General features: G+C 41.4%; 2 protein-coding genes across 7 annotated transcripts in view; one reads left to right on the top strand and one right to left on the bottom strand.

Moving 5' to 3' along the window:
- Positions 1–7,096, top strand: part of BMPR1B (bone morphogenetic protein receptor type 1B) — a 398,414-nt gene extending 391,318 nt beyond the window's left edge. For all 5 annotated transcript variants that reach the window (XM_032239562.1, XM_032239564.1, XM_032239561.1 and 2 more), the window contains 2 exons: positions 1,239–1,369; positions 3,234–7,096. In XM_032239562.1, the coding sequence (XP_032095453.1) occupies positions 1,239–1,369; positions 3,234–3,359 (257 nt within the window). In that variant the 3' untranslated portion in view covers positions 3,360–7,096. The remainder of the gene's footprint in view (positions 1–1,238; positions 1,370–3,233) is intronic.
- Positions 7,097–11,099: 4,003 nt separating this feature from the next.
- The window catches only part of UNC5C (unc-5 netrin receptor C), a 393,986-nt gene continuing 382,097 nt past the window's right edge, over positions 11,100–22,988 (bottom strand). For both annotated transcript variants that reach the window (XM_032239558.1, XM_032239559.1), the window contains 2 exons: positions 18,688–18,866; positions 11,100–17,923 (listed from right to left, as the gene is read on the bottom strand). In XM_032239558.1, coding sequence (XP_032095449.1) covers positions 17,758–17,923; positions 18,688–18,866 — 345 coding nt within the window. In that variant the 3' untranslated portion in view covers positions 11,100–17,757. The remainder of the gene's footprint in view (positions 17,924–18,687; positions 18,867–22,988) is intronic.

Raw genomic sequence — 22,988 nt, 5'->3', positions numbered from 1 at the left:
CCAGGGCCATGGTCCCGAGAATTAGAAGGGGAGAAAGAACTGAAATGAAGCAGAGCACATTCTGCGTGTTAGGCCCTGCACTTTCCTTATCTCACGTAGAATTAAAACACAATGAAAGGAAATACCAACGTAGATAATAAATATCATTAAGCTCTGTGTTCACGGCAGAAGACAGGACAAGTGGTGAGTTGGAATGGTCTGAGAAAACTTTTCAACCTTCCGATGGTTGATGATTTTATATGGATTTGAGTTTACAAGAAAAGACACAACACAGACCCCAGATTTTGGCAGAGTAAGCTCCCAGTGAATTTAATGATGTGGTACATAATCTGCCAACTTGATGGCATCATCTTTTTCAGGTGAAAAGCAATGACATTCCTATAAAAGATGATTTAGGATAGGGGGTAGGGGTGCTCTCGAAAGATTGTTCAGAGCAGCAGCCTCTAATGTAATTATTATGAGGAGTTAATCTGAGAAGGTGAAAAAGAAGACACTAGAAGCCTGCATTTTTAAAGAGGAAAAAGGTAGAAATGAAATACTAGGAATGATAAAATGAAATAGAGTTTAGTGTGCATTTTTATGAAGATGCCATAGATTTGTATTTCTTAACTCTTCTTTTAACAATAAATATTTTTTCCAATAGTAATGTATTCCTTATTGAAAATTTGGATAAATATAGAAAAAAATCAGATAATCTTTGGGCCTAAAAAATTTATAGTTAAAATTTTTGGGTGTCCATATATTTTCTAAATTTTTAATATGCAAAAACACATTCCTATAATTAAGCAGAAAAAATGTAAATCTGGCGTTTTGTTCAAGTAGGATGCACTTCCAAATTTTCTATGTTGTTCCCTAGTTTCATACTATAGTAATAGAAACAGTCACATGTGCAGTATGAGTTCAGAATGTGTCTTGCAAATTTGCATTGAGATTTAATATAGATTTGTCTTTTAATTTGCTCTTTATAAAATTGGAAATAAGTTTAAGACGCCTGTTTTCCTTAGCTTTTGGAAATTAGGAAAAAAAGGCTTAAAGACCTTTGATAATATTTTTCATTGGGCTTTGTATTCATTTTTTCTAAATTAGATTAAGCATTTGAGTAAATATTTTCAAGATTTATTTTGCTATTTTTCTGCCTAACCTTGTCTGTAATATTGATGGCACTTTTCCTTTGAGAACAGTTTGTGTGTTAGACTTTTATTTCTACTTCACAGAAAATAATAATAACATATTTTTAGGTATAGTGGAAGAATACCAGCTTCCTTATCATGACCTAGTGCCCAGTGACCCCTCCTACGAGGACATGAGAGAGATTGTGTGCATCAAGAAGTTACGTCCTTCATTCCCAAACCGGTGGAGCAGTGACGAGGTAAGGCCTGAGGTAACCACGTGACTATGACTGACTTCTAAATTGACTTTTCTCTTTTCGCCAGAATTCTGCATATCCATTATAGGAATTCTTCTTTGTTTGATAGTGATGGTGCCTCATTGCAGTAGCTTATATGAAGATAAGTGTAGTATATTAAATTACTTTGTTCCCCTTTTCCAATTTTATTTTGCCACTTCCAGAATATATTGAGTGGGTCAGTGTTTAGCCTGCATAACAAATAATAATATTTTCTTTTTTTATGATGTCTTGACATTTGCATAAAACCTATACTTTCTCTGTGTTTTTTTAAAGCACCATGATTTTTCTCTGTAGCAAACTCATGTACAGCATACTCCCATTTTGATTAGAGAAAAAAAGTAAGCATGTTAAAGGGATACAAGTTGACCTAGTTAAGATGCCTGACAGTGGTGGGTGTCTTTGTTAATAAGGATGATGAGATGCGAGCTGAAGAAATCCACTTTTTAGTGCTGCAACCTACGTAGGTCTGGAAAGGAGCTGCTAGGAAGGAGGAAATGGGTCTTGCTTTTCCTAACTCCTCCTCCTCTTCCACATTCCTCTCCTTCCACCCTCCCAGCCTTCAAACTCACCATGTTCTAGAGTTCTGTCGTGGACTGGAATATTCAAGATAAGTTTGAAGCACCGCTGGGGGGCAAAAATAGGCTCTTATCAAACATATACCAAAGCACTGCAAAGGAGGGACAGAGCACTATTTCTTTCTTTCTTTTTAATTTATTATTTTATTGCATTTTAGGTTTGGGGGTACATGTGAAGAACATGCAAGATTGTTGCATAGGTACACACGTGGCAGTGTGATTCTTAAGTGTAAAAGCCATTTGAAAATCTCTGGACCAGGTGTGGTGGCTCATACCTATAATCCCAGCACTTTGGCAGGCCAAGATAGGTGGATCACTTGAGTCCAGAAGTTCAAGACTAGCCTGGCCAATAATAGTGAAAACCCATCTCTATTAAAAATACAAAAAATAGCCAGGTGTGGTGGTACACGCCTGTATTCCCACCTGCGTGGGAGATTGATGCACAAGAATTGCTTGAACCTGGAAGGTGGAGGTTGCAATGACCCTAGATCATGCCACTGCACTCCAGCCTGGGTGACAGAGCTAGACGCTGTCTCAAAACAGATAACAACAACAATAGAAACACCCTTGGTTCATTGGTTTTGTGTCTAGTTACTAAAATGCTGAGTAATATATATGTTTTCCAGCAAGCCATGCAGAAAGCTTTATGAGATGCTGGAGCCCTGTTATTGTAGGCATTTGGTGTTTCTTGAAGTCTCTTTGCTGAGGATTTCTTATGAAGTGAAATTGTACTTTTCAATAGGAAGACCAATAATTGATGTAGCACAGGAGAAAGTTTTAGCGATGCTGTTCACAGGCCATTAATCTTGTTAAATGGTGCAGTGTGATGCTATTATTACAGCAGACAGCTGTGATTTAGGAATAACTGTGTTTGTTTGCATAGTGTGGAATTAGATAAAAGATTTAAAGTTATCAAGTGTTGTAAACAATCTGGGAGTATAGAGTGGAATACATACTCCCTGGGTATTTTTATGTTTGCTTAACACTAACTTCAAAGACATCTTCTACAACCAACAAAACCACCTGCTTGCTTCTGTCACAGAGAAGGCATGAACATCTGTTTTAGTCATATATAATTTTTCATGAAAAAAACTTATGGAATTTTATTTCTACATGGTTTTAAAGGTACGTTTAAAAAATATATTCAAACTTAATTAACCTAAAACTAAAAAGCTACATTGTGTCAGGTGCCAGCCTTGCAGATGATATATTTTTCTAACATTACTCCAATTTGCTTTTCTCTTCCTTAGTGTCTCAGGCAGATGGGGAAACTCATGACAGAATGCTGGGCTCACAATCCTGCATCAAGGCTGACAGCCCTGCGTGTTAAGAAAACACTTGCCAAAATGTCAGAGTCCCAGGACATTAAACTCTGATATGAGAGGAAAAGTAAGCATCTCTGCAGAAAGCCAGTAGGTATACTTCTGTTTGTGGGCAGAGCAAAAGACATCAAATAAGCATCCACAGTACAAGCCTTGAACATCATCCTGCTTCCCAGTGGGTTCCGACCTCACCTCTCAGGGGGCAACCTGGACAAAGACAGAGAAGCTCCCAGAAGCAGAGATTGATCTGTGTCTGTTTGTAGGATGGAGAAACCGCTTGGGTAACTTGTTCAAGATATGATGCGTGTTGCTTTCTAAGAAAGCCCTGTATTTTGGGATTGCCTTTTTTTTTTTTTTAAGATGCTTTAATTTTGCCAAAATAAAACAAATAATGTGGATGGTTTAAGGTTTATAGTATTATAGTTTAAATAACAACAAGAAAAGTTCTTCCCAGGAACACTGTGCTGGAAGGTAAATTAAAACACGTCTTTCCATTGGTAAAATATTGTTGCAGTCTGTGAACCAAAAGACAGTCTAAGTTGGAGATCATAGAATGGAACTCATCTTAAACATACTCCCAACCCCGCCTGGGCCTCCTCAGACCACTTTGACCATCCCTGCATTCTGGCCCACTACGGTAATGTGAATTCACTGGGTACAAACACCACCTGTCTAGGACCACACTTGGAATTCCTGCAGGTTGCCTTTTGTAGCTCTTCAGGCAATATGGAATAAATGAAGGTTTATGTGACTCTAATAGAAGTAATTGTTGATAGGTGTTCTTCAGAACCACTTCATGTTTCTAATTGTGTTAGGCATCGCTTTCATTATAAAAATCCTTTTCATTAAACACAAAGTTTTTTTTTTAATGTGCAGAAGATAGACCTGTGCATGCCTTTAATCTCTCCATCAAAGGATCAATATTAAATAAAATTGTCATGAGTTGTGTTGAAGACATGGTGCTTTAAAATAGAGGTAATTTGCTCTTGTGTTGTAAAAGGAACCTGTCAACAGAGGTAGGGAACGAGGGTGATGGTGCAGATGGCTTGTATCTTATATATGCAAAGGAGCCAGTCTTAGAAGCACAAGAAAAATGTGTGCATACCTTATTTTGTATAGCTAAAGATGATGTCTTTTTGTTATTGTCTTTTTTGTATGTGTCTGAGATAAAGAATAGAGAGAAAACATCTGTCAGGCTAATTTAACTACATTTTATTTTTAAAATAGAGAAGAATAACCTCTAGATGGTACAGCAGAGGAGAGTTAGAGGAGGCCACAAAATATTATGGGCTGCTGTGTTTTATTGTTCTAAAATCAATATGGATCTAGCATGTATATTTTAAGTGATCATTTCACATCTTAGGAATGCCTACTCATTTTATTTTATTATAGTGATGTTCAATTCACTATTTAATTTATTATATTTTCATTTCTGTGGCACTTATACAAAATATTTCTTCACCTACTTAGTTCTACAGGGTTTTAACTTTGGAGCAACCTGCATAAAATCATTGAGAGGGCCAATATTCTTTAGCAACAGGAATATACTAAAGTTGTACACATCCTGCTCAACTTTATTCATGTACATTTCCTTACTGTGGTTTTCTTTTGCTTCTTAGAAATTCTGTAGTGGTTAGTAAAGAATTTGAAAGTACTTTCCCCTTTTTTAAAAAAAAAATTTTTAAGACATTCCTTCCAGAATACTCCAGAGGGCAGTGTTTTATAACACATTTTCCCCACTGAGTGACTGAAGGTTGGAGGATTTTTGAAAATTTGACAGCTACATGAAACATGAGAAAACATTTTCCTCACTTCTGAAGTAGGTTTGCAGCTGGTAACTTGTTCATCCAGAAAGCATTCTAAAGCAATGAGAGTTTGTGAGCTGTGCTTACAGTTTGGGAGAATCATAAGGATTCTTTCTGTATTTTGCATTCACTTCCCAGTGCTTCATAGCCACATTTTGTTTGTAAGTAAGAAGAATTTCATAATTTGGAAAAAATGATTGTGTTTTTAAACAGTGAAACAGCTGGTTCCAAGTAGAACAGTAATCAGAATGCTGCTTTTATTGATATTAAAAATAACCTCAATAATAATATAAAGGTTCCTTTCTCTTCTATCAGTTATATTCTTAGGGTTATCTTAGAAGGGGTATATGGTTAGAACCAAGTATGACTAATCATCTGAGCCTTGGAGAGAAACTTCAGTGCCTCTAAACAGATCGTCTACAAAGCAACAAGAAAACATTTATGCCAGTTAAGTGGGACATGTTTGTGTTTCTTGGGTTTTCCCTAAATTTAAGTGAGGTCAGGCATACCTTATAGAAAAATTATATTTTCTTTTTGGTAAATACTTGAACATGGATCACTTCAGATCAGAATATTTTGTGAGGAGGTGATGGTTTGAAATTAAGCTAGATTTCTAGGGAGGTGTTGGTTCCAGTGAAGAATGGGAGGAAATCAAAATAGTCTTCAGACTTCTTCTGTATTATATTTATTTGGTTGCTTTGGAAAAGATTGGTAGCTTACTTTCTAATCCCCAGTCTAATTTATTCACTATTATTTTAAAATTATTTCTGTGATACTTAAAAAGACCCACTTAGCGATTATAATGTCTCAATGGAACAAGAATTTATTTATAAGTAGATTTTTCTCTTTATCTTAGCAAAATCCACTTACTTACATAACACTAAATTGTTCTTAAAGACTACCTACTCATTTTCCAATAATCCTTTATTATTTCAAAATTTCTAGTGGCTCAGAAGTGAATTTTATTTGCCTTTTATTTGAATAAATGAGAACACAGAAATTAATAATGTAGTTTATTGCTTACTGTCAGGAATATTTCAAAGACTAAGATTTTCTTCTAACTCCTCCCTCTCAAAGGAATCCTAAATTATTAGTTGTTAGATAAGTTTTGTATGCTAAGGTATTCAGGTTTATTGTTTATGTGTGTATATATATAAATATATATGTATATATAAATATTATGTTCAGTTTGGAGTCTGGCACAACTCCATTATGTGGATTAGAGAGTAAAATATTATGGATGATAAAGTACTTAATGAAACATAATATTTATTTATAAAAGTGTGTAGATTGTTAAAGTGCAAGAAGAGTGCTATGAACATTATGTATGAGGAAGCAGGTCTTTGACCTCCTGGAAAGCACCGTTCAAAAGTCATTAGTGACCATTTTTGAATTCCCCAAACAGAAAGCTTCTTAGAAAACATGCTGAGATTTTATTTACAGGGAATTCTTTGACACATTTCAATTGGTGTGTAGTCAAGTATAGCAAGTACTTAATGATCACTGAATTTCATGTTCCTGGAGTCATGCATATTCATTAGAAGTTTTATGTTGTTGCTCTGATCTGATTCTTCTTTGTTTGTGGGTGGAATGGCACTGAGAGAATATAGTTTTTTAAACTTGAAAATGTTCAGTAGTTATATTGCCTTAGAAAACCGAGATACATAGTAGTGGAAATGAAAGAAATGGCATCAGAAGTGACTTAATTTAGCCATTATGATTCCTCCTGTAAAACCAAACAGAAAAAAACAATGCCATATTTTTTGGAGAAAAGTTGGCAATATAGGGGTTTTGTTGTCTGTTTCACAAGAAGACTCATTTGTGTTCTTTGGGGGAACCAGTGCCTTACAGATTCTGTATATATTGTAATTATTCAGGACTAGGGAACAAACAATTGTATTTGTTACAGATTGTATATGGCTTTGTTTTAACATTCCCCTAAATAAAATGGTTTCATTCTCCCCTTGGAAAAAAACATGACTGTTATCTTATAGTGGCGCTTGCTTGCTTATTTATTTATTTATTTTGTCTTTGGAAATATCACATTTTAACAGGTGGAAAGGCACAGTGAAGGAGGCAGATGCAGGTAAGTTTTTCACGTTTCATGGCAGGAGGACAAGAGAAACGGGCTGATGGCTTCTGCTTTCTTTGTGAGGGAAACACAGTCATCTGCTGAGAGGGAGGGAAAGGCAGGGAAGTCAGTGGTTTGAGAGGAGTGAATAAGGTTTAAAATTGTGCAGGAAAATCACAGCTTGCTGGGGAGAGAGCCAGATGGTCACGGGCAACTCCGAGGGCCTGGTTAGGCTTCATGAAGGTGACTGTGGCACAGGGGCCGAGCGTAGACTCGGGACCACCAGGTGGCCTGTGTGTGAATCCAGCTTCCCTCACTCCCCCAGGTGTGTGACTGGGCATGTTTTGACTTCTCAGACTCAGTTTCTTCCCCTTGAAGATGAGAATGATGTTAATGCCCACCATCTGGAGTTGTTCTGAAGATGAAATAATCCATGCACCAAGCTTGTGGTGAGTGCTCAACTATTACTACGAGTATTATCAGAAATTCATAGTGCCACTTTTCTTATGATTTGTGGTTTTATCTTTCTGTTAGCAACACAGGTGTATAGAGACAGCAATGATGGGATTCATTCAGGGTACTGGTTTATCATGCAAATATAGCAACAGGTCATGGAGAGTAAGAATTATTACTATCAAGGGGCTGATGGACCAGAGGAGGGAAGGAATTAATTAGAGGAGCTAACAGACCAGTAAAAACCCCAGGTCCCAGGACAGGGAATCCTGATGGGGCAGAGGTGGTGTCTCCGCAGTTACTGAGAGAGAGGAGCTGCGGTCAGATTTCAAAGGGGGAACAGCAAGACTAAGGACAGCTGAGGGTGTGATCGCAGGAGTGGGTGAATTTAGTTCATGGACAATATAGTTGGTGATGAAAGAGGAACCCAAAACCGTGCCTTTAGATTTGTTGTCTTCATGGATTTTGAAGGTGGCAGTCTTGGGGAGAGGAAGGTTGTGAGTCAAAATTCTGTAGTGCCACAGGAGAATGGGGGAGGGATGCAGTCAGCAAGAGGCAGAGAGAGGGGCTGGCAGGGCCGGGAGGCCTGATGTGCAAAGCAGTGGGTTTTCATGCAAGGGTAATGATCTGGAATCAGCAGTGCTCCGTGCAAAAGACCGCACCCTCCTGCCAGCTGTGGAGTATTTAAGGTGTGGAAGGGTGAGGCTACTGCTGCTGCCCTGAGTCGTCACCAAGGGAGGAGAGAACCCTCTGTGAGAGGGGCGGGCATGTCTTAGGGCTATTTTTTGCATGCGTTGTGGACTCTGGAGAGCAGAGTGAGAAGTTTGGTTTTGAGGGGATCCATTGGACATTGGATCAGAACCAGGGAAGCCCAAAATTGGGGAGTAAGTAGTACAAGAAGGTTTGCATTGACACAGAGGGAATGAAGAGCTTGGGTGAGATTGGCGGTAGTTAGCGAGCTGCACTCGTGTCAGAAGAGTGCATCCTGGCACTGGGATTCAGACTGGCCTGCTTAAAGTCAACCATTTACTGATTTTTTTCATTCTTTGGAAGTATATAATCTTTGAGCCCAGTCATCCCACCTGTAAATTCCCACCTCTTAGGGTTCTTACGAGGAACCAAAAAGATGAATGTCTGAAGTATGTCAGGGCCCAGGCCAGATGCATCACAGATGCTCAGACATACTGCTTGCTTTCAGTCTCTCTCTCTCTCTCCCCCCCCCCTTTTTCTTTTTCTTTCTCCCTTTCTCCCTCTCTTTTTCCCTCTCTCTCCCTCCCTCCCTTCCTTCCCTTTCTTTTCTTTTCCTTTCTTTCTTTTTCTTTCTTTCTTTTTCTTTCTTTCTTTCTCCTTTCCTTTCCTTTTCTTTTTCTGTTTTCCGTTTTCCGTTTTCGTTTTTCTTTTTTCCTTTTTCCTTTCCTTTCCCTTTCCCTTCCCCTCCCTTCCCTCCCCTCCTCTTCCCTTCCCTCCCCTCCCCTCCCCTCCCCTCCCCTCCCTTCCCTTTTTCCTTCCCTTTCCTTTTCCTTCCCTTTTTTCTTTCCTTTCCCCCTTTCTTTCTTTCTCCCTTTCTTTTTCTCCCTCTTCTTTTCTCTCTCTCTCTTTCTCTCCCCTCCCCCGCTCCCTCCCCTCCTTCCCTCCCTCCCCACCACTCCTTCCTTCTCTTACTTCCAGGTTTCACTCTGTCCTGCCCAGGCTGGAGTGCAGTGGCATGATCAAAACTCACTGCAGCCTTGATCTTCCTGGCTCAAGTGACTTTCCCATCTCAGCCTCCCAAGTAGCTGGGACTACAGGCAAACATCATCATGGTTGGCTAATTTTATGTTTAGCAGAGACAAGACCTCAATATGTTTCCTAGACTGGTCCCAAACTCCAGGGCTCAAGTGATCTTCCCACCTTGGCCTCCCAAACTCCTGGGATTACAGGCTTGAGCCACCACGCCCAACTGATACTGCATTTTCTTCCTGCCATTAGTTTAGCAGGATCTACAATTAGCAACATTTAAAACCAGCTGAGATTGGCTGTCAGTACATCTCTCCCACCTTCCCTACGCCCCACTTCTGTGTGTCATGGGCTCAAGTTAAACTTTTCACAGAACTCACAGGCAGATTGACAGTAAATCCAAGCTGAGGAAAAAGGTTATTCTCTTGGCATTGGTCATTTTGTAGGTTGCAGCTTGTCTCCATCTGATCACAGCAGCAAAGTACGGATGACCGTACTCTCAGAAGTTTTGTCTCTGCAAAGTAATTTCTAATTTCTACTCTAGGTTCTGATCTGAGCTCAGCTCTGGGGATGTCTGGGGCTGCTGAGGTTCTTTGCTTGGCACCTGTATGCTGGTACTGAGAGACAGGAGCAGAGGGAGGTCAAGCCTCAGAATGCGCCAGGGACCCCCACTCAGAGCCAGGGGCTTAGGTTGGGCACTCAGTGAATAGTCGTTGAAAATGCTTGCATGCCGTCCTAGGTAAGGCTTTCTCAGTCCGCAGCTACCAAAGCTTCTAATTAGGAGTGAGCAGTCTCACAACAGGGCTGAGCCTTTGCCACCATGTGTTTTTTGTGTAAAGTACGGTTTTTGTTTGTGGTTTTTTTTGTTGTTCATTGTATTTTCATTATTTTATATGGAATTTGAATTTTCTAGCTCAGCCGCAGACCTTACTTCTCCCTTTGATTTTACCCAGGTTCCAGTTTATGTATTTCCATTACTTCCTTAGCCTTTAAGAAACATTTAAATTCGTGATCCCAGCATCGATTCAGTTTTAAGTCACTTTCTTCCAGGCCATGGCATGGATCGGTTTCTCAGTGCTGGGTAATTGCTTACACCCTTCGGCCTCTGAGGCTGCGGGGAGGGGTGGAGGAGGTGGCAGTACCTCTAAGGATGCTTCTCTAAGTGTTCACTCATGGAGGCCAGGACTGCCTTTGCTTCTAGTCCTCAATGTCACAGCTGTTTCCCACCTCACAGCTGAAGCCCTTGGCTTGCTCACCCTACGGCAGTGACCAGCAGTCCTGTATCAAGCTGAGCTCCTCTGCTGGCAGTTTCTCACCTTTCATTTCCTAACTATTCATATAGTTATTCGCAAATTTCATTTAAAATCAGATCTCTGGGGGCAGGGCTTGACACTCTATTTAGAAGCTCCCGCTCCAGGGAATTCTGTGAAGTTCTAAGATGTTGGTTCTCACCCTTAACTGCTCATTAGTGCTACCTGGGAGCTTTTAACACCCAAGATTCAGGCTACGCCTAGACCACTTCCATCAGAATCTCTGGAGGTGTGACCCTGGCATTAGTTCTTAAGGCTCCTCAGGTGAGTCCATCGTGCAGCTGATTTTTTAGTGGCATCATTCTAGAGCCTCATGCTGTGCCTGCAGGAGGCTGTGATCACCATCCACACAGGACCCAAAGGCTTTCTGTTCTACTGAAGAAACACGTGGCGACTGAACGCGCAGGAGACCCTTGTTATGAAGTGAAGGAGGCAGCACTTTGTTGCTTATAAATATAATTTATTACCTGTTTAAAAATTCTTTCTTACATTTTGTACATGTTGGCTGGCAGAATAAATGCAGGCAATTTACAAACCAAGGGGACTGCAGGAAAAATTGGGATTGGCAGCCAGGGAGAGAAAAGAGGCACACCCGGAGCTGGTATCCCTCACCTCCACCGCTCAGCAAGGCGCCCGACAGACGTCCAGAGGGCACTCTGCCTCTGCCAGGGAGATTTTAGAAAAAGAATTGCATAGAAGATACAGCAAGAGGGAACTCCACAACAACAAAAGTGTTCCATATCGGAAAAGCCAAGGTTGTCGTGTTTTATTTAAAAAAGAAAAATGACAAAGCACAAAACCTCAGTCCGACCTTTCTGCAGTTGAACTGTTCCAAAGGGGACAGCAGGTGGATGACACTGCCTCTTCGACACGGACTGCTGGGGATTTTTCTCTGACAAACACTGGTGTCTTCTTTAGGAAGAGCAAAGAGGAAGGTCACCAACTTGCTGCAGCTCAACATTAAACTCAACACATACAACACTGTGACATCACACACACACCACACACAGAGTGATGATGTTCCCTGCAACTGGGCTCAATGCATTATGTCTGGAGGGCGAGGGCTGCACTACCAACAGCAGGTCTAGGAAAGCATGAAGAGAATGCAAATCACTTATTCCGCTTGTTCTGACTGCTATGCTTTTTCTTGTCCATGGCCTGGAGGAGTAGACATCTGAGTTTTTAACCCCTACATGTACAGATGCCATTAGTTTCTTTCAGAATAGAAAAGGCAAAGGTATTTTACACCAGCTGTAGATTTCTTGCTCTTACATGTCATTCTAAACAGGTTTTAACATTGAGAACATGGCTCAGGTTCCAATTCTCTGATGCTGCCTCCATAGTGCTCAGAGGCCAAAAAGAAAACTCATCAATCCTTAGGCTGCTGATCAGCAAAACCTGCCTGCAGTTCATCTTCTGAAGGCCAGTTCTAAGGATTATTCCACCCGGGGTCAGTGCCATCACGTCCTACAGCTGGTCTGATAGTACCTAGTCCAGTGGCCTTTTGGAACTTAAAAATGACACACGATTTAGACATATTTGTAAGAGACCCTTAAATGGTATGACTTGCAATTTATATTACTGTTGAAGGACAAATCTGAAATGTTGTGTTAAAAGGCTGGCCTTCAGTAGCAAATAATATGGCTGGTGGGCAGCTTACTATATCTCAGGGCAGCTTCCTTGTTTACTACTCAGAAGCTAGTTGGTCCACAACTGTCATGATATTCTGCAGAGATTCCTAACTTGGGATTCCAGAAGATCTCTGGACAGGTCCCTTCAGTAGGCAAGCGTCTGAGTAGAGAGCAGGCTGGTGAAGAGCTGCTAATAATTGCTGGGCTTTGTGTGCCAGTCCACTTGCGGAGTGCCTGGCAGTTTTTCCTGCTGATGCCCCTGGACCATGCTAAAATAGGTTTGAGGCACACATTACATTTGGTTGAATGAGCCCGTTAATATCCTACCACAGATCAATACAATGAGGTGACAGGTCCACTGGAAAACCTAGGAGCCATGAACCCTTGTGAAGACAGGCTGTTAAATAGCATTTATGAAAATGGGGTAAGCACAAGGCTGGTAAAACTAAAGGATCTGTAAGTTCATTGCTAGACTTAGTCTGCAGAGAAAACCCACCCACTGCTACGCAAAGCCATCTCCCCGCTGTTCAGAAACAGGTTTTTTACACTACAATTCTGGAAATATTAATGACTTTTTTTGGCTTCCTTGGCCTGTATGGACATGGGTGCACATAACATTGGTTACAGTGTATTTATTCCCCCTTCTGCCTTATTCCATTAAAAAGAAATCATTGGAGATGTAAAGGAAATCTTCCAAAGTGATAATTACAGCCAGAGATTATACAAATAGATCTCTTAGGGTAGAGAAACAGTACTTCAGTGCACAGAGGCAAGGTTCTAAAGATTTCAGTCAACATTAGCTCAGCAAGGTTAAAGAATATATAAAAATAATACAAAAACAAAAACCAAAGAGTAATAGTTGGTCCTATGAGGCACTCGAAGGTAAAAAAATGTTTTGTCCACTTGAGATAATAAAATATTTTCCTTATGAGATCTATAAAATCTAACACTTATCAACCATTATCTTGAGCAACGATGTTCTGTTTCACAAAAACTCCTCCATTCTCAAAGAAGATGGATAAAGCTCCATTTCATTTCAGCTGTGTTTCCATGGGCCCCCTTTCACTCATTACCCTTGGGCTTGCACTGAGATCTCCACATGAAACTGATGACTTGCCCAGAACAACTGTCCAGCAAAAGCTAAGACTCATATTCAACTTGAAGACTTGAAAACCCAACAAGTAAACCTTTCCTACCTTCTTTATGCTCTCTTGCAGGTCCTTACATCGTTTTGTATTCTCTTGGCCCCATAGGGGCAGACCTTATAGAGGCAAAGACCTGTGAATTCTGGGGAGGCAGTGATCACCTCATTAACTCCCGTCTGCATGTGTGGATTACAGAGGAGTAAGCGGACCAAGAGCACAGCTGCTATGATCCTGACAGACACACACAAGGACACACGAGACAGGAGCCTTGGTGCTCTTCTTCGGGAGAAATGAAAAGTCTTGATTCCTCCCTCAAAACACTGACTTTTCAGATTTTTTACTTGTAGGAAAAACTCCTTTAAAAAATTACTGACTGCACAGTTTCAGAGTGTCCTGAACTCAGTCCTCACGACTTTTTTCCCCCCTAAAAATAGCTCTACTTTTTTGATAGTTGAGAGATTGAAATCTATAAAACAGTATATATGAAAATGGATAATTATACAGTTTGATATTGAACAACTCACCCAAAATGTTGTCCAGCTCTTGAAGAGCCTAACTTGCTCACAGCGGGATGGGGGTTTTCTGCATAACAGAGGTGAGTATTCATTTGGAAGATGCTGTTTTTGCGAAACAGCTGTTAGCTGTGAGTACCTTGGTGTTAACAGGTTTGTCATCACCATGCCAGTAATCAATTCTGAATCCAACTTCAGTTCCTTTCAGATATATTTAAAAAACTTGAATGAGTGTTGATAGGAATTAAATAGGATGAAACCTCTGCTTTTGATTCCCGAATTTAAGAGAAAAGAAGCTGCTTTCTTCCCCTTGATTAAAAACCCCAATTTTCTCTTCCCCATAATATTCCATTTGCATATATAAGACTTACTTCTAAGCAGATGCTTGTTACATTTCCAAAGATAAAGGAACTAAAAGTGAGGAGATTTAAAGTATACAAACCCCAGTGAAAACTATAAATGTTAAAAATGACAACTCTTCAAAGACTTTCATATCATAGTTCTGTTAACAAAAAGCAACTTAAGATGTGTTGTGTATGAATGAGGTGATGTACTAGGCTCACAATGACCTAATTTTGAGATGGGTGATGGAAGTGAAAAGAAAGTGAGAACAAGAATTATAATTTTAAATTTTAAGTGAAAATTTCCCCACATCCATTTGTCATAAAGGTCCTTGAACGCTACAGGTTTTCATTCCTTTTGTCAAGTAACTTCTAGTGAATTTAAACTCAGGGTAGATTGTGTTGCATGCCACTAGATGGCAGCATGCACAAATGATAAGTTTTTTTCCTATTCAAATGAAGCCAGCCAAACTTGCCTCTCAAGTGGTGTAGAAAGAAGCAGGGCATATCACATAGAATAGTGGATGCCGCGGCTTCCTATGAAATGAACTGTTGTATCTGGACCTTCTAACTTTGCAGGCAGTCTAACAGCTATTACTTTACTCCAAAGGAGAAGGAAATCAGAATTTGTAGTGAAAATTATTTGGTATAGTGTTATGTATGGAAGTTGTTATCATTCACTTGGGAGGAAACAGAAGAGTTAATCTGTGACAGGTGAGTACCTCACAAGAAATAAATCACTTTTCCCTTTTCTGGTGGTAGGAAGTTGAACCAAAAAGCATCTGACGTGAACCCCAGGGGTTCTCAATGACTTAAGTAAAACAGTTACTGTTTGTGTTCAGTATTTCTGTGTTGGTGACTTTTCAGTCAAAAAGTTTTTAGTAACAGTTATGGAATTGATTCATCTTCATAGCTACATAGTTGCTCCCCTCTAGTTTTTACTAAGCATAGAAGTTTGAGCATTCAGTTCAGATTCTAGTTCTTGATTTCCATAGATGATTCCACAACCTCGATACCGAAGAGTAATCTTGACAAGTTTATTTCAAAATGTAGGAATGGACAATAGCTCTCTCTCCTCCTCCTCCTTTTTAAAAAGAGTATAATTGTGTGTGTGTGTCTATATATATATATTTGATTTTAGTTTTCCTCATTGCTACAAACATTATCCAACTTGTTTACTAGTGCAATCTCTCCTTTCCCCAGTGTACAAATATGTTAACTATGGAAATCCAAATGCAGGGGTTGGCCTGAGACAGATTTTGTAGAATATATGTCTAAAACAGAAGATGAGGAACAAAAAGCGTGAAAGAAGAGGCTCCATAGCAAGGTATCAGCAGTCCTCAGGGATGAGGCTGGAGGAGTCATCAAGGGACTATCAAAACACTACCAAAACAGGAGTGGAAACATGGAAAGATGGAAGAAAAGGTGTAATTCAAAACTGTTCAGCAATGCGTGTGCCTCCACCTAAAAGTAAGCCGCAGTCATGTTCTAAAGGTTCTGATTCAAACATGTCTGCTTGTTCTTCAGTTTTGGTTTTGCTACTGGGCTTTGACCCTTTAATCCCCACCTGCTGAATGAATTGAGTCCTTATGTTAAAGAGTTTGTGATGGTCCCAAGGAGACATAGTAGTTTACACAAAGTAGTGTGTTGACTAACATTTTACAGGATAACATTTTAAAAAAGAGCTAATTAGAAAGCGTTTATAAATGCTACTCAATATTAGAACAGCAAAAGGTTAAGGTGGCGGGTGGGGGGTGCCTAGTAAAAACGCACCAAGTTCCTACTGCCAGATAAACTTGTAGGAGTGGTCTTGATATCAGGATGCCAAGACAATAGTAAAATAGAATTTGCAAGCAGTCAGGAAGGCTGGGAATGGGGGTGTCCCAAGAGAGGCTAAGAAAATAATAAAGGGCTGCCATCTCTGAGTGGACTGCATAATGCAATGATGCAGAGCGACTCAAGCCAAACAAACATATTGCAGGTAGAAATCATCATCTTCCATGTCAGAACTATTTGAAAGGTGTAACAAAGCCTGGGCAAAAGACCAGCTGATTATTTTACATGATCTAGGTCAGAGTGTATTGTGGTCTCCAGACTGATGAATGAGACTGGAGGCATCACGGTGGAAGTTTAGCATTTCAGAACCTTGAGATGATCTAATCCCACCCCTCCACTTCCTAGGTGAGGAGACTGAGTTCCAGTGTGGTTAAATGCCTTTCTCAAGGTGGTGCAAGGAGACAGTGACAGACCCACAGTGAGAACTGGTTTCCTGATCTCCAGTTCAGAGTCCGTTCCTCCAACCACACTGCCTCTGAAGCGGACAGAGCACCTTGGGGAGTCGACGTGGGGCCACACAACGGCAGTATTAAGTGAACTGAACAGAGAACACATCTCATGGAAAGAGAGGAGAAAGGCTCTGCTTGAGCAAGCTGAAGGAACAGACTGACAAGGCCAGTGAGCATTTATCACTTTCCTGGGTGGAATGAGGGGAGGGAAGGAAAGGTAAAAGGTCAAGGAACCAAAGCAGGTTGAATTAAAATGACCATACCCAACTTGATAGGTGAGAAGGTGGGGCAGGTCTAGTCAATACCCAATACTAACAAACAGTACTGCTAACAAAAATAGAAGTTAAAAGAAAATCCTTTTACTAGAATACCTGTAAATACTCATCAATAATATGATACCTTTTTTTTTAAAAAAAAACTTCATACTGCATATTATAAACACACATGTTGTGAAAAAATGCTTGAACATGAACCACTGTCTTCCCTGCAATGCTACAGCTTTATTCTCAAAGGGCACCAGAAGGGTCCCTCCAAGGAATAGGAGTCTTAGTTATTTCTTTTTTACACTTCTTTTAGATTCTCCACTTCCCTGATACAAACAGTAACGCTGGTTCTACAAGTTCTAGAAACAGAACACTGATGGGAAGATTATCTGAGACACTTGATGCACACAATTTGTACCAAAAGTCTGTGATTTCTCTGTAAATTACTAATCTGAAATAGACACAACTAACCATCCACAGCTTCAACTTCAAATGATTTGAACAAAAATAGAACGAGCCATGGACAGTGTCTGCATCCCTGTCCAATTTGATGTAAACAACATTTGTAGAAATTGGGTTTGTTAAGAAAGTTTATCCATATATCTGGATAGCAATAAAAAGCGTTTCCTAGGAAACTGTAAGATCCTGTACCACACAGCATACAGCCCAACTAAGAGGAAAATTAGGTTGATAGCTAAATTCAAGGTACAAATTTACACAATTTTTCTCAACTCCTGTGCTGATGTCCGAGTAAAGTGGGCATGTACATTGGCAGTTGTATCTGTTTTCCTTCTGGCTGCTGCAGTCTTGCCTGTGAAGCGCATTGGTCTCGTCTGGATTTCCTCCTCAGCTGTGATTCCCCTGGACGGCCACAGACCCCTGTGCGGTGTCGTCCTTCGGTTCCCCTTCCAGCGTGGTGGTTAATACTGCCCTTCTGCTGCTAAGGACACCACTGTTTCATGTCTTCCCATTTCTTCCAAGACAGCTGCCAGCATGCTCAGGTTTCCATCTGGGAAGTTCTGTGCTTCCCAAAGATCCAGGATTACACCAGTTGGGCTGGATTTGGTGGCAAAGTAATTCAAGTACCTGTAATTGGGAAAGAGAAAATGTGCTGAATGGTGTGACTTACATATATGTTTACTCTTGTTTTTTCTTCTTCAGCTAAACCTTTCTGTCTCTCTACTTGTCCTTAAGTATCCTGGTCCCATTGTGGTTGACGGTGAGCCATCCTAAATAACTAGCTCATGCTGAATTAGATCAGCCCCAGCCAGGAGAAGCGATATTTAACTTTGTTAACCTCAACTCTGAGTGAGATAATTTAAGAGACAAGATGTCTATGGGTCATATTCTAAATAGGAAATCAAGAGGCTTATATTTTCTTTCTAGTCCAGGCTTGCATAATCTTTGACAGGTCATGCCACATGTTTTGTTTGGTAGTGACAGTGACTGTCCACAAAGTAGAGGCTCCAGAGGTCTCTTTATAACTTAATATCAATGCTGTGTTAGCATGCTAATTATGAATCAAACATTAGGTCCTGCTCAACTACAGATAAGTAACAATAATTATTGTAGTGAATGGCTCTGTGATTTGGGGAATTTAGCCCCTCAGCTTTGCAAAGTGGATTACAAAACCTGATATCTACCAATGTCAAGTGAGCTCAGAATGTCTCTTAGCACTCTTTGCAAGCCCATAGTACAAGGTACAAGGACAGAGCTTAATGCATATTTGCAAAATGAACAATTAAATAGATGTGTAGATGGAAAGAAAAATGCTAGCCTATGTCTAATAGCTATCAATTCTGGAGAGCTCTAACAAAAAGAAACTAGTCCTGGGGCCTGACCATACCCACCTGTCCAGGTTTAGCTTATGGGCCAGCATCCTCCAGTCATGGCCTCTCGTCTGGGGGGCATCCAGGCTGCTACAGAGCTTCTGTCGGATAGGGAGAGGGATGCTGAAAGCACTGGGCCCCGTGACGGTGGTGATGGTGTTTGCAGGATCCAGCAGCGGCAAATCGATGCCAGTAGGTTCCTGGAGTTCAGGGATAGGAACAACACAGCATTATTTCTGCAGACAATAGCAATCTCTATTTGTTAATGAACCATCATAATGCCTTGCTTTGAGTGCTAAGAAAAGAATGATTGCTGTTATACTCCTTAGGAAGAATGGCTTCTTCCTAGCCTGAAAGTTGTGCATCACTAGATGTAACCTGGCTCAGAGAAAGAGGTACATATATTTTGAGCTAACTTTGCATAGCCTTAGCTTTGTGGGTCTTAGGTGAGTACTGGGCTGGATGGAAAGCTCTGGTGTGATTCAATAACAGCTTTACTAGTGGGAGTCTCCTGGATGAGAGAAAAGAGAGGGAATGTCAGAGCTCCTGATGGTTTAAATTTCAGGAGAGGAAAATGTTCAAAAGGGCAGTGCTTTTGAAATGAACAAATGTGAGAGTCAGGGCTTCTGGAAAGGGCCTGACCTTGGGGGGAATGTCCTGGGTAAATGCTCCAGTAGTTCTCCCTCTAAACTCCACAGAAGATGTCTCAGTTCTGCTTCTGTTGAATGAAATGGAACACAGCTCTCCTTAACAGCACAAATGCAAAATCTGAATTTCATCACAGGAGAAATTCTAATCATTTTCTGATCACTTCTGCTGGCTGAAAAAGCAAAGCAAATGTTGCCTGGGAACTATTAAAAGAAAATCTACTTAATCTACTATAAATGCCATCTCTCTCTTTTTTAAGCAGGTAACTTGTTGATATGCCTCACTAGTTGCCAGCAGAGGAACTGGCCACACCCAGTTTCAGCCATCATGAAGTGTTTGGCTCCTGCTGAGCACTCAGCTCAGGGGCTCAACACCACCATCACCCAGAGCCCCCCAAATGCTGCCCGGCACTGCTGCAGTGGCCTCCCCAGCCATGGGTACACTGGCGCAGGGGGTGGGGTGGCAACTGCCTGTGTGCTAGTGTTGACTTGCAGTGTATTCCATGTTCTGCAGTCAGCAGCAAGTGCTCACTTCTAGGTTTATTCAGTCCCATGGCACAGGGTCCATCTAGGGGTGTGGAGGGCATCTGAATTCTTTTGCCATGGTATGCACAGTGGTATTGGCTATGATCATGATATTTGTCCTCAAAACCCAAAGCTTGGCAAACTGGGGCTTCAAGCATTCCACTGGTTCCTTTGTGTTGGCTCCAGTACATACATACCAGGATTTAAAAGACTATGGCATGAACAGATGAGAGTCAGAGGCCCTGAATGAGGGTCACGGCCTGCAGTTCTTCCCCCATCAGGCACAGGATTCTTTCCAAGAGAACGAGGAAAGAGGGTTCCTGACCTCTAGGGGAATAGGGCTCTAAGAAAGGCGACCATAGAGTCGCCATAGATCTGAGGGCATGTGTCATGTTTCTCAATGGATTTATGTTTGGGGCATCTGGACTAAGTGCCTCAATGCTTCTATGTATGGAGTGGAGGGCATAAGTGAAGATGGTACAGACAGGAAAACAGGGAAATACTACGTAGAAGAGGGCTGTTCCTGGTAATGGCCACACCCTCAAGCCCAAAGACCTCTAGCCCTAAATGAGGACAGGCATTTCTGTTTTCACATCCAAAAAGTTGCCTTTTGGCCCACCATGGCCCTTATCCTGGCCTCATATAAACCCCAAACCCCAAGCTCCGGATGAGCCCCACGAGAAAGGAGATGAGAAGGCGCACAGAGCAGCAATAGAACAATGACTAAAACTCCAAAAGCACTGGCAGCAAAAGCTAAAAGACACAAATGGGGCCTAATTACACTCCAGAGCTTCTGTACAGCAAAAGAAACAATCATTAGAGTGAACCAGCAACCAACAGAATGGGAAAAAAAGTTTGCAATCTACTCATCTGACAAAGGGCTAATATCCAGAATCTACAAAGAACTAAAACAAATTTACAAGAAAAAAACTCATCATCAAAAAGTGGGTGAAAGATATGAACAAACACTTCTCAAAAGACGACATTTTATGCAGCCAGCAAACATATGAAAAAAGTTCATCATCACTGGTCATTAGAGAAATGCAAATCAAAACCACATTGAGATACCATCTCATACCAGTTAGAATGGCAATTATTAAAAAATCACAAGACAACAGATGCTGGAGAGGATATGGAGAAATAGGAATGCTTTTACACCATTGGTGGGAGTGTAAATTAGTTCAACCATTGTGGAAGACAGTGTGGCGATTCCTCAGGGATCTAGAACTAGAAATACCATTTGACCCAGCAATCCCATTTCTGGGTATATACCAAAGGGATTATAAATCATTCTATTATAAAGACACATGCACATACATTTATGGCAGCACTGTTCACAATAGCAAAGAGTTGGAACCAACCCAAATGCCCATCAATGATAGACTGAATAAAGAAAATCTGGCTATGGAATACTATGCAGCCATAAATAAGGATATGTTCATGTCCTTTTCAGGGACATGGATGAAGCTGGAAACCATCCTTATCAGCAAACTGACACAAGAACGGAAAACGAAACATCGCGTGCTCTCACTCATATGTGGGTGTTGAACAATGAAAACACATGGACACAGGGAGGGAAACATCACACACAGGGGCCTGTCGCAGGGTGGGATGCTATGAGAGGGATACCAGGGGGCTGGGGAATATGGGAGGGTTAGCATGAGGATAGATACCTAATGTAGATGATGGGGTGATGGATGCAGCAACCACCATGGCACGTGTATACCTACGTAACAAACCTGCACATTCTGCACAAGTACCCCAGAATTTCTAGTAAAAAAAAAAAAAAAAGAATCCAGCTGTCTTCTTTTGAGCTAGACATGAAAGAAATTTGCAAAGTCATAAAAAAGGAGGGACGTCTGGATGCTAAAGGGAGGCCAGCCGGGGTCAGGAAGAGAAGAGTCTGGCCCGCCTCCAGGGGAAGACCACTTCCCACTCCATATCCCCTCCTGGCTCCCTATCCATCCTGCTGAGGGCCACCTCCACCAGTCAATAAAACATTGCACTCATCTTTCAGGCCCGCATGTGATCCAATTCTTTTGGGACACTGGGCAAGAGCTCAGGATACAGAAGGCTGTTACACTGACTCCTGCCCTTGCAGTAATGCAGAGGGTCCACTGAGCTGATTAACACACAAGCCATCTGTAGATGGCATAGCTAAAGGAGCACACTGTAACACATGCCTACTTGGGCTTTAGAAGTTGCAGACACCCACCCCTAGATGCTGCTGTGGGGCCAGAGCCCAAAAGTGCTTGGCCCAGTTCCTGCACCTGCCCACCCGTATGCTCACCCTCCTGTATGGGGTTTGAGTTGCGGGGTGACCAAACAGGTGAGCGACACCCCTGTCATACATCCTGCAAGAGGAATCGGGGAACACTCTGGTTTGAAAAAGAAATCACATGCTAGTTCTACAGTCTAGTGCCATTGCCCACATTGTGGCCCTGCTTGCTTCTTTTCTGGATAATGACAATAGGGGCTAAAAGACCTGCCATATTCCTTAATACACCACAACCTTGATCATCCCTGCGTGGCAGTGGAAGTTTAAGTCTGCACAAGGGAGGGCCTTCTTTGTAGTGCTGACTTGTGTCCCCAGAGAGTCTTTGTACTGTTGGCCCCAGGAGCTCCCTACTGCTTACCTGTGATTCATCCCATTCTCCTGCCCAAGTAATCTTCCTAAAGTGCTACCCTGATGAACAGCAACATCTCGCTCTCTCTCCCTCTTACTCTCTCATTAACAAGTGTTAAATGCCCCTCCTACCACATGAAGTCCCAACTCTTAAGCAGTGAAGTATAAATATACATGTGTTTTTAGAGACAGGTCTTCATGTGGTAGGAGGGGCATTTAACACTTCTCTGTCACCCAGGCTGGAGTGCCGTGGTGTGACCATAGCTCACTGCAGCCTGAAATTCTTGAGCTCAAGTGATCCTCCCACCTTAGTCTCCCAGATAGCTGGGACTACTGGTGTGCACCATCACACTGGGCTACTTTTTTCTTCTTTTAAGAGATAGGGTCTCATTGTGTTGTCCAGGCTGGTCTCAAACTCCTAGGCTCAAGTGATCTTCCTACCTCAGCCTACCGAAGTCCTGGGATTGCAGGTGTGAGCCACCGTACCTGGCCCCGTAAGGGATATTTGTACGACCTTCCTGGTT

The sequence above is a fragment of the Sapajus apella genome, unplaced genomic scaffold (genome assembly GCF_009761245.1).
Source record: "Sapajus apella isolate SASKATOON/1434 unplaced genomic scaffold, GSC_monkey_1.0 scaffold45, whole genome shotgun sequence".
NCBI lineage: Eukaryota > Metazoa > Chordata > Mammalia > Primates > Cebidae > Sapajus > Sapajus apella.
The sequence above is the reverse complement of the archived record's forward strand: the minus strand, read 5'-3'. Positions and strand labels throughout refer to the sequence as shown.